Here is an 11,564-nt window from a genome sequence, read left to right as displayed (position 1 = left end):
AAAAAAAAAAAAAGAACTTGAGGTCTATAATTTTCTCAAACTTAAAAACATCAGCTTTGCAGCAGATTGGGTAAGTTCAGCCTGCTTAGCTGTACCCGTGGGTGAGAATTCTTGTCTTTTGACAACCCACTGAGCAGGCATTGAATCGCCCAATTACTGCAAATTCTTTTTCTAAATAGAAAGCACTCCACAGCTCCAGATGGAAAAATTCCAGGATCTGCAGCAAGTATCTAGCTCACTGGCAGAAGTTGGGTTTTTGGCATGGATGGTGTTTCTTACTTTGCTTCTGGCCCCAGCAGAAGTTCTCTGTGGATGACCTAGCAATAAACTTAGCAAGAAGCTTGGGGGTGTTGGGAGGGCAGGCATGTGATCATGCTTCATGCCCTCCCTGTCTCTGGAACTTCAGCCTCCACCCGGTGCAAAGAACAGGCCTTCTGTTTTGCAGGCTTGGCTGTGCTCACTCAGACCAAGAAGCCCGTGGGTGTTTAGCTCAGCCAGAGAATTTGATACACACCAAGGCCAAGGGTGGCATGGCTGCAAGTGAGAGCTGAGAGCTTTGAGCCTGTAGCCTTGGCATGAAGAGGGGTGGCAGGGGTGGGCCAGAGGGCCTGATGTTCTAATCTACCTCATCTTCTCACATCAGGGAGCAGTTAGCTCCCAAAGCCTCTGGAGGCTGTAGCACGGCATTGCCTTAGCTACTCTTCTCCTTGCGGGGGCATGATATCTCGACAAAGGCAACGCGAGAGAGGAAGAGTTTATTGCAGCTTACAGGTTGAGGGACTTCGCCTATCATGGTTGTGGCAGGGGCTGGATGTTGCTGGTTACGGTTGCATCCAGGAAGCAGGAAGAAATGAAAGCGGGTAGTCGGCTTATTTCCTCCTTCTGCAGTTCAGGACCCTCCCACCCAGGAAATGGTGCTGATTTCACAGTAGGGTAGGTCTTCCTACCTCAATGAACTCAACCCAGAAAATCCTAATTAGATACATGGTCAAAGGCTTGTCTGTTCACTGGTTCTGAATTCTGTCAAGCTGACTACATTGACTGTCATACCATTTAGCCTGAAACAAACAAGCTTCTCCTACTGTTTGCACAACCTCTAATGCTGTAGGCAGGTACAGTGAAGGAATAATCAAAGGCACCGAAATACAATGAAGACTGCAGAGCCTAAGGCCACCCACATCTGTGCCTGTTTTTGGCCTAGTCTCATATCTGTCTGAACTTCAGTAAGACCCTTGGGGGGCCCTCCCCAACACATTCAGTTTCTTATCTGTAAAAGGGAAGGACACTATTTCATTCACTGCTGTGGTTTAAATAATGCCACAATTACCACCCGTTATCATGTAAAAACACATAGGCCTCTAGGCATGAATGTATTTCCCCTCTAATTAAGGCCAGCACTTGAAAAGATAAAGGGTATCATTGTGGGCTCTGAAGTTTTCAATAACATTTAAACCTAAGGCAAGCAAGATCCAGAAGTGAATCCAGCTATTGCTTAAGGTTTTGGAGACCTTTTAGCAGGGCATCTTCCAGGTCTTTCCAAGACACCCCAGTGTGAGTTTCCTACCATCCATGGTACAGAGTGAGCACCTCACTAGTCCTTTATGTGTTCTAGGGTGACTCGTATCAGTGTGACCCCATTGGCCATCTGTCACGTCACTTCTTTGTGCTGGGGCTGTGACTCTGGCTGAGATCTGTCCTGGCTGCGGCTCACACGGGCTTCCGGCTGCAGCCCGTGGCCCAGCACACAGAGCTGCAGAGGAGATGCCCACTTGGTGCTACTGCCCTGCCACTCTGGGTAGCGGGAGTCGTGCCAAGATGGGGGGTCTTGCTTGGGGTTCTCCTCACTGCTGCTGCTGCTGCTGCTGCTGCTGCTGCTGCTGCCAAGAGAAAATACGGTGACAGGTCAAACACTCCTCTACTGTTCCTTCTGGCTCCTTCCCTGTTCCCCACTCTCCTCTGCCTATCCCTCCCCTCCGCATCCCTCTTACATCTAGCCTAGGGTTCAGCTTGGGTACCAGGCCTCTGCCTTTCTGTATTACACTTGGTGTGCTATGTTGTCATTTCTGCATAGTTGGTCTGGTTAGGCAGGGGAGGAACCAGCTCCCAAAACTTACCTGGAAGGTTGACTCATGCTCTTTCCTGTATGCCCAGGCTCTTGTGACTCTAAGCCTGAGGGGAGTGGGCCTTTATTTTGTTTTTTTTTTTTTTTTTTCTAAAGCACTTCATGTCTAATAAAGAGCTAGGCTTAGTTGTTTGGATTAAAAACAACAATAACAGCAAGGAAAACAACAACAACAACAAAACCCAACCAACCCTGCTCTGCACAGTTGCCATCCTTTTCCTGAATGGCATCAAATGCAAACCGCTTTCTGCACTCTCACCCAGTGTTTGGCTAGAGTAGAGCTTCCCCTCTGCTGAGCACCATGACTAAGGGCTGTGAAAGGGGAAGGGGCCCTCACAGAACTCCAACTCTGACTGGGAGAATGAGATGCGGCTGTGACAGGCATGGAACAAGCCTAGGTAGATAGGACTAACTCTGAAAGCCACACAGGCCTGGCTTTTGGCAGGTTGGCTTCAGGATTGCTGGGGAAGGCTGAAGTCTGGCTGCCTGGGTCAAAATCTTGGCTCTTCCTCCTGCCATCTGTGTGCCTTGCTGCCTATGAATTGATCCCTCTGAGTCTAAGGTTTTCCCTTTGTAAAATGGAAATCATAACAGTGCCTAGCTCACCATGACTCATAGGTATGAGGTCTGGGTGAAATGGAAGACTGTGTGCACAGCTCCCATATACATGCACTGTGGATAATGGGGAACTGTCTCTACGGTGCTGCTTTACAGGCAGTCAGACCCCGAAGGGACTCTAGGGACCACCTATCATACAGTCGTTGGGTACCTGTATGATAATAGGTACAGGTTTAGATAGGTAAGCTGAATCCCCAGGTGAGAATGCATCTTCGGTCTCAAAGTATTGGAGTCCTAGAAATACTCCAGAAGGCTCTAGACTCTCTCCCCTATCTGCAATGCTTTTTACTGTATGATAGCATATCATACAGTCGTTGGGTACCTGTATGATAGATACAGGTAAACCTGTATGAGGTTTAGAGAAGTGGGCCTTGGCTAGAGAGCTCTTGGTCACTACAAGAGAAGGACAAGACTCCTGCCTCCCACCTGCACAGCCCAGAAGGCCCTTCATTCTGCCTGTGACAACATGCTCTTGGCTTTTATAATGATGCATGCTTACTGTGCACATGGGATATAAAACCAGTGGACAAGCCTGTGTTTAGATATAAACAAGGTCAAAGTGGGAGGAGTAGAGGGTGGGCAAGGTGGCACATATTCACACGTTTCAGGATCAAGAAGCCCACTTAGAGCCAGTGATGACCTCAAGCTATTACAGGGCTCTTTCTGCAGGTGTTCAGGGCCCACAGTGATCTATAGCCCTCCACTGCCTCCTCTCTTCACTCATCTCCCCCGAGACCTTGGAAAATAGGGAGCATACACAGGTCGTACTTCATCCATGCCACCCAGGGCCTGGCAGGTAGGGGAGGAGACATGAACTCTGTGAGGGCTGGCATGGAGGCATGAAAATTTGATTTAAGATTCTATTTCTCTCAGCCCCACCCAAGTTCCATTATCTCCATGAAGCTGAGGCCAGGAGCCTGCTGATTTCACAGGCTGTCACTCTGTGGTTGTGGGTCTCTCTTTTCCTGGAATTGTTAAGAAGACAGACTGCCTACCTGCTGTCCTGCTGGCCAGTGGGCAGCCTGAACCAAGCACCGCATGGGGCTTGCACAATGCTCCCTCCCACCTTCCCAGTTCAGGTCAGGCAATGGTAAAAAGCATTGCAGATAGGGGAAAGAGTCTAGAGCCTTCTGGAGTATTTCTAGGACTCCAATACTTTGAGACCGAAGATGCATTCTCACCTGGGGATTCAGCATATACACAGAGTCAAAACTCAGTAGCTGAGCCTCTGGGGGGGGGAGGAGGGGGCTCCAATGACTGTTCCTGATCTCCAGTCTCCTCCCTACCCCTCCACCCTCCAAAAAACAGGAGGATATAAACATCATTCTTTTACTACAAAACAGGCTTGTGCCTAGCATGGAGTGACAAAAACGGGGTCAAAGTCAATTCAAGGGCACTGGAGCCTGCATGCCTGACTCAGCTGCAGGATGCAATGGGCGTGGCAGTGTATCTTTGCAAGCCCCTGCTGGAAGCACTCTCTAGCCTCTCCTGGCACCAGCTTGTCATGTGGTCCTAGAGAAGCTGTCCCTAAGCCCCATGGTTTTCTCACATCCTGGAGGGCAGAAAAATTACACTTGTTTTCTGTAGTAAGGCCCAGGGCTCTTATTGTGGATGAGTTCTGCTTCCAGATGTAGGGTGGTTGGTGGGAGATAAGGCATTTCCCCTTCATGTGTTCAGACTTTGGAAAAACATAAAGGTATAGTCATTCCCAAAGGGAAGGGGGGTAGGGGCAAATGACAAAGTGACCTTCCACTTGACCTCAGGTGGGTTCTTCTTTCAAGTCACAAGTTTGCCTACTTGACCCCCCCCACACAAAGTATTGAGATTCAGAACATAAAACAGCCTTTTAGGCTGCCCTATTTGGAGCAGAAGCCTGGGAGAAGGGCATTATTTTCTTCTTGAGCAATTTTATGCTCCTGCTGTTTTAAAATGTTGGTGTTTTTAATTAATGGCTTTTCATTGTCCCTGTTCTCTCAAGCTCTCCTCCTGAAGGGCACAGTTTTAGAAATCTAATATCAGAGAAAGCAGTGTTTATCGAGGTTCTTAGATGAAAGCCAGCGTGCTATAGGAAGTGCATTTTAGATTTAAGAAAAGAGCAGTGTTACGTTAAGTTTTGTTTTGTCTTTTTTTGCAAAAATAATCAATATTTCATTTCTTTCAAGTGGCTGGGGAAGGTTATAGAACTATTACAACGCACAACTTTCCCAAGATATTATCTTTATTTAAAATTGACTGCCGAGCACTTTGTAAAAAAAAAAAAAAAAAAAAAAAAATTACCATTTATGCCTGGACACACTGTGAAGCCTGTGATGCCTGTGATGCCTATCGCCCTGGCAGAAATTAACTGCTGGTTGACACAACTGTGAGGGATGCAGACAGAGCGAGCGCTGGCGTCGCAGCTGATCTTGATATCAAGTGCTCTGACAGAGTGCTTCTCCAATAGGCTGACATGTCCCCACTCCCGCCCTGTGTACTCTGTAACACAAGCAGGCAAGCCTAGGAGTCCTTTCAGCGCCTGTGGGATAATTCCGCTGGCCCCCTGCCCTTGCAGCTGTGCGCTGTCTGCAGGTGGGGCCGACGGCGGCGTGTATGAACCTGCCGCTGCTGGGAAAGGCACACCCTCACACTCTACAGATGTGGGAAGCTGGTGGAGAATGGGAGCCACGCCCTCGGAGCTCTGGGAACGCCTCCTTGCTATTTCTATGCCTGTCTTCAGTATCCATTCTTATTAGTCTATGGCTTCCTGGGTATCCCAGAGACACTTCTGAGTGTGTATGTGTGTGTGTGGGAGCTTAAAGTCCATTTTTTAAAAATCGTAATCCAAAGGTGTTACTGGTCCATGCTCTTAGGATGCATAGATGTGCATTACAGGCTAAAGAGGCAGATCTGAGAATTCAGATGTCTTCCTACTAAGCCAGGTGAAACCAACAAGTCTGCAAAATGCAAGATGGCAATACTCACCAACTCCCTCTTTCTCTCTCCTTTCTTTTAATGAATATACAGTTTTGCCCTGGCATGGTGCCCCAAATCCCAGGACTCAGGAAGTGGAAGCAAGAAGACTGTTAGTTTAATGCCAGCCCTATCTAGAACCAACAGCAAAAAGAAAATAAACTTTTTTTTTTTTTACAGGAATATACTATTTGTATGAGTATAGGATGGGCTTATTCTTTTAAAAATATTTAAATATTTTTCAGTTTAAACGTCTAACAGAAGTCGTAGGTGTAACTCACATATATAAAAACTACTGGGCTCTCAATAATCTTTAAGAGTTTAAAGTGTCCTGGTACCTGGTGGTTAGAAAACCTCCCAGGGGAAGCGACAACAGAGTCTAGCTGTCGGGTTCAGGCAGGCCGTGAGCCAGCCTCTGGGGCAGGCCAGTCCATGAAAGCCCAGTCATTCGTGGTCGGGGGGGCTTGGCTGTTCTCACTATATCCCTTTCCCCACTGCCTCTCCCTTTAGAACAGTGTCTGAAATCTACTAACTCAGACAGTCCAAAGAGCCCACTCCAGCTGCCTGGGCAGTGGTGTGAGGCACCTCTTACCTGCTTTGGCAGGGATGGGATTCCCAAGAGGAGCCCGGCCCCTGGAGGGGGTCGCCCCGCTGGCGCTGGCGGGCTGAAGCTGACCTTCGGACAAAAGGAAGGGGATTGAGGGCGCTCAGAGACGTTCTCCTCTGTGAATCTGACCTCAGTCGTGGCCCCGAGCTGCCCCTCCAGCCTTCTGTTTGGGTCCTCAAAGGGCCCCAAGGTTCTGGTAGCATCCGTGGATGGGATCTTGACGGTGCCGATTTAGCTTCAAACAGAGAAGAGGTGGCTGGGCAGACTACTGAGCAGGTATTCCTGGATGCTTTGGCCGTGGTAACCTCACTGTCCTCGGAGTGACTCGTTTCCTTGGACCCCCGAGAGAGAGACACTGAGGGCGATGAAGGGGACACAGAAGAAGGGGTGTTTGCTTCTGTCTGCTGGCTAGGAGGGCTTCCCGGGCCTGAGTTGGGTTGCAGGTGCTGGTAGGGAGGGGAAATTGGTTTCCTTGTGGCTGGTGGGCTTAGTGTCCTGTGACTGAGAGGGGGGCTGGGAGAGCTGAGAACAGCGGGGAGGCTTGGCTGGGACAGTCCATGAGAGGAGGGTAGGCTCTGCAGCCTCCTGTCCCTTTGGGGTGCCCACTGTGCTCTCGGGGGAGAGGCTTTTCTGATTACTGGAGGGCTTCTCTCTGGACCCTTCCTGGATGCATCTGGAGAATGTGAACCTCCTGAAGGTCTGGCCAGGCTGGGTTCCAGGGTCCTGCTTTGCCCAGCTGTAGGGTGGGTGTGGTGCTGAGGAATTGCCCTCTGTTGATGCTCAGAGAAGTTTGCGGCATTCTCTGCTTGTGCCTGAATCTGAGCCCCACCCTCTGCCTCTGGGCTTGGCCTAACTGTTTTCTGGGTGTTCAGGTCCAAGGTCAGCTTTCTGGAATTGCCCACAATCCTGGCGTTCCCTGGTCCTGTGCTGTGCAGCCTCGGAGAGCTGCCAGTACCTTTACTGGGGAGCAAATCCATGGGGCTCATAGAGGCTCTCAGCTTGGGGGAGGCCCATGTTTTTCTTGGATGGCTAGCCTCTCGCAGCCCTGGTACCAGGGTCTCTTCCTGGGAGCTCGCTGCTGGCTGGCTGCTCTCTGGGTGCTCCAGAGCAGTGAATGATCTGTCCATCAGGATCTCCAGGGGTGGTGGAGGGAGGTTCTCTAGGTCCTCCTGTGTTTCACAGTCTATGTCTTCACTCTTAGATGCTTCTGCTGTAGGAAGAGAGGGGAACGGTGCAGAAGGCCTCCAGCCCATGTTCACCTTGAAAGGTTCTCTGCCTGTGGCTGGAGAAATTTGGGGCTTAGGATACATAGGGGCTAGCCCTCTATATATAGGAAATCTGGGAGGCATGGCAGGAACCCCCCACTTCCTGAGGCAGGGGCTTGGCACCAAGTTCCTGGAGTCCCTTGGCATCCTCAGGCTCTCAGTGGGACTAAAAGTTTCAATAAGCTTCTTGACAGATGTTCTGGTGGGACAGGCCCTGACGTCCCATTCAGTGTCCCTGGGAGCCCTGCTGTTCTCGCAACAAAGGACAGCATTTGGCAGCTTCTCAGCCTTTCCCTGGCAGGGCTGGCCATGGTCAGAGTGGGGACTACTTCGTTGCAAGATGCTCTTGTCCTGACTGGGCAATATGCTGAAGTTTTTGGCGAGGGAGGCCTTGAACTTGCTGATGGTACTACTGGGACTCACCCTGCAGTTGGCGGGGGGCCACAGCACTGATGGCCTGGATTGCAGGTGTTGTTCTGAGCTCCTCCCCTGCCGTGTGGCACCCAGGGCATAAAACACCTCCAGCCTCCGACTGAGGTCTGCCTGGACCCTCCTCAGCTCCTGGAGGGTGGGGTCTTCCATGGGGCTCTGAAGGGATCCCTCTGATTGTGACCTCTGTTGCCTCACAGGGCTCCACCTGTTGCCACTGACTGATCTAGGTCTTGGAGGGACCATTGCTCTCCCTTCCTCCTCCTCAGCCCAGTCCTGGGGCCTGGAAGGCAAAGGGACAAACTTGATCCTTTCGCTGATGGCCTCTTTCATCTTCAAAATCATTTCCTGGGCCTGGGGGCTCCTAAGCTTCCTGGAGTACGGCTGAAACAGGCTTTCCCGAGCAGTGGGTGAGCACCTTGGTCTTGAAGGTAGTGCTTTCTGTGGTTCAGCAGGCAGATCCGTGCTGCTAACTTCATCTTCCTCCTCCAGGCTGCTGTCCTCATCTTCACTCAGGGACACAGCATCCATTAACCCAGAGCTTTGAGAAAGATGTGTTTGCACAGGGATCTCAGACCCCAGTGGGTCCCACAGAATGCTTTTGGCAGCCTCTGGAGGCCTGGAGGTGACTGCATCTGGGCCTACACTGGAGGGCCTCGAGCCCCTGGCTTCATCCTGTACTGCAGGTTGAACCTTTGCTATCCTAGGACTCGACAGTGGACAGTCCTGGAGTCCATCTGAACTTGTCCAGTAAGGACCTTTCTGCCAGGGATGCCCCGATGGTATGGCCTCTACTTGGGCTGCAGTCCCTGGCTTCCATTCTCCAGGCTCTGCTACAAAGTCCCAGCTTGCTCGCTTGCCCAGCTTCTCCGTGGACTGCACAGACTCATTGTCAGCACCAATGCCACTGTCCTCAGAACATAAGGGTGGGCCCAGCAGCCCGGGGTCACCGTGACCACTGGTCAGGCTCTCTAGTTGTCCCAGGGCCCTTAGGAGGCACTCATCTATACCTCTCTTGGTGCTCAGCTTACCTTCCAGCTGGCCAGCAGTGGAGCTGAAGTAGCTGCTGGAGCCCTCCAGAAAGCTCCCAGTAAGGGTGGACACTGTGCTGTGGACTGCCTGCAGCTGGTTGACTGTGTACTGCAGCAGCTGTTGCAGGAGGTCTGGCTGTTCCCAGGGCTCACCTTTCCTCGATGGCCAGGCCAGATCCCCTCCGACTTCCTGGAGGAGCAGCTCTCCATCTTTAGAGATTTCTCCTAGAAGCTGGTTGACCTCCTCAAAGCACAGCAACAGGAAGCTGAGCATGGGCTGCAACAGCTCCCGGGTCTGGCTGGCTCGTTGGACTAGGTACAGGATTGCTTCGTATCTGGAGAGGCTGGTGTGCAGATAGGCATAAGTATGCTGGTGGGCCTTTACCATGGGCTCAGGGAAGTCCACTTTGCCTTTTGACTCAGGGGCAGTTTGGCAGCAATGGTCCTGGTCATCTGACTGATGGCATGCTGGCTTTCCATCCCCTTTTGAGGTCTCCTGAAGAATGTTTTCCTTACTCTCTTTCCCAGAAAAATCTACATCTGGTAGCCCATGGAAGCCTTCTGTCCCGAATGAAATATCCATAGCCGTGCGGCTTTGGGATTTGTTCATCTGGAAGGTTTGGCTCTCTGGAATCGGTCCTTTCATATCTTTTGTGAGCTGACAAAGTCTTACAGCCATGGTTTGGAGCTTCTTGGAATTTGCCGTCTCCTCTGCTAGCCTCTCTCCCAGGTACATCTCCCCACCAGGGTCACAGAAGGTGGAACTTTGAACCAGCAAAGGAATGGGACCTTTCTGGCTGCCCTGCTGACATCCTGGCAAAATTGCTCTGGGCTTCTTAAAAAACTGAATGCCACTCTTGGCAAAGCTGTTGACAATGGCGTTGTGTGAGGGTGTGCACCCCATGGTTTTAGCTTGTCACCATCATTTACCTTCACAGTCTTTGGAGAATCCTCGGGCTCTCTGGATAGTTCATCCGGGCAACTCCAGATCAGATCGGCAGTCCATGGCACAGACTCCTAGACTTGGAGCCCATGCCACAGTGAAGAGGAAGACATGCCTGTTCACCTAAGCTTTGAACCCTCTGCTGTTAGTGAGCATTGGGACAGTTCTGAGGCGTTTCAGCCTCACGGATTATAGACCTGTGTTTTTCTCATATCCTGACAGATGTGGATGGCCAGTGGAGCTTTAAGCTTATTAGGTTAATCATGCCCCAGCCAGTCAGCACTCGGCGTGTGCTAATATACAACTTCTCAGCATTTACTATCTTGGGAACAGATTACTTTGGCACGTGCTTGTGCCTTAATGTGTTTGTGCTCAAATGCCTGCCGTAGGTAACCTAGAGAAAGGAGCCATAATTGCAAAAGGCTCAGGAAAACACTGTGGGAGTGAAGTGAGAGCCCACTGATTATAAACCCTGGAAAAGACTTGACCTTCGTAGTTTAATGAGGGCAAACCAGCTAAGGGCTCTAGTCTGCTTTATCAGGGAGACCCAAATGCTGGGCACAGTAGTGCATGCCTGAAATTCTGGCACTCAGGGGGCTGGGACAGGAAGATTGCTGGCTAGAATGGTTAGGTTACACAGTGAGTTCTAAGCTAGTCTGGGCTACAGAGTGGAACTCTGTCTTAGACAACAACAACAACAACAGCAACCAAAAACAAAAGCAAAATAAGATAAAACAAAATGCCAAAATAAGAAATGCAGCAATAGAAAATGGAGTCAGATAGGAGGAATCATGTTCTTTCTGGTCTGGAGGAGGAAGGTGGGAAAACTCACCGTCATACAAGCTTAACCTTGTCATCCGAGCCCTCAGTGACTCAGGGCCATGCCCTTCTGGGGAGAGGGTTTTCATTAAACTCTCTTAGAGAAAAACAAATTCTGGGCAGCTGAGACTTATTTGTTCCCAAGAACGTAATTCTAACACATAACTTAGTCTATCCCCCCAACACTCTCTTTTTGAGTCAAGGTCTTACTATGTATCCCTGGCTGACCTGGATCTTGCTGTGTAGGCCAGGCTGGCTTTGAACTCACAGAGATCTCCTGCATCTGCCTCCTGAGTGCTAGAATTAAAGGTGTGTGCCATTAGTCCTGGCTCTAGTTCCTTTTACCCATCGCTGTCAGGGAAGTCTAGAGCAGGCACAGTCAACGTAGCACTTAACGTGAAATTGGAAACTTATTTAAAACATTATTCTTTCATTATTATTATCATCATCTTGATTGCACGGTTCTCAAGTAGAAACTTTGTAGATAACACTATCATGTTGTAATATCAAAAGTTTCTAGAGAGTGAGAGTGAGGGCTTGAATATGAGAGAGATGGCTTGACTTGGGGGGAGATTATTACTATTATTATTTATGTTTTGTTCTTGGAGACAGGGTTTGTTGTGTAACTCAGGTTGGCTTTGGGCTCAGCATTGTCCTCTCTCAGCCTTCTGAGTAGATGGGATATAAGGTGTACACTCATAAGGCTGAGGTGTGTGTGGGGGGACTTCTGAAAACTATTTAACTCTGCTGACAAAGAGGGTTTTTTCCTAAAGATAGGGTT

The 11,564-nt window shown here is 50.0% G+C and overlaps 1 protein-coding gene across 4 annotated transcripts; it reads right to left on the bottom strand.

Moving 5' to 3' along the window:
* Positions 1 to 1,638: 1,638 nt before the first annotated feature.
* Positions 1,639 to 9,925, bottom strand: Pcare (photoreceptor cilium actin regulator). 4 transcript variants are annotated; one of them, XM_060372476.1, is made up of 3 exons: positions 7,975 to 9,925; positions 6,282 to 6,489; positions 1,639 to 1,862 (listed from the first exon to the last, which is right to left on the bottom strand). In XM_060372476.1, exons 1-3 carry the CDS (start codon positions 9,923 to 9,925, stop codon positions 1,649 to 1,651), a joined length of 2,373 nt encoding a protein of 790 aa, XP_060228459.1. In that variant the 3' UTR covers positions 1,639 to 1,648. The 4 variants fall into 4 exon arrangements, with proteins under 4 accessions (XP_060228459.1, XP_021502836.1, XP_060228389.1 ...); XM_021647161.2 differs by having other exon boundaries at positions 6,282 to 9,925; XM_060372406.1 differs by having other exon boundaries at positions 1,639 to 1,859; positions 6,282 to 9,925.
* Between the last annotated feature and the right edge of the window lie 1,639 nt (positions 9,926 to 11,564).

This window comes from Meriones unguiculatus, chromosome 1, assembly GCF_030254825.1.
Source record: "Meriones unguiculatus strain TT.TT164.6M chromosome 1, Bangor_MerUng_6.1, whole genome shotgun sequence".
NCBI lineage: Eukaryota > Metazoa > Chordata > Mammalia > Rodentia > Muridae > Meriones > Meriones unguiculatus.
This window is presented reverse-complemented; position numbering and strand designations above follow the sequence as displayed.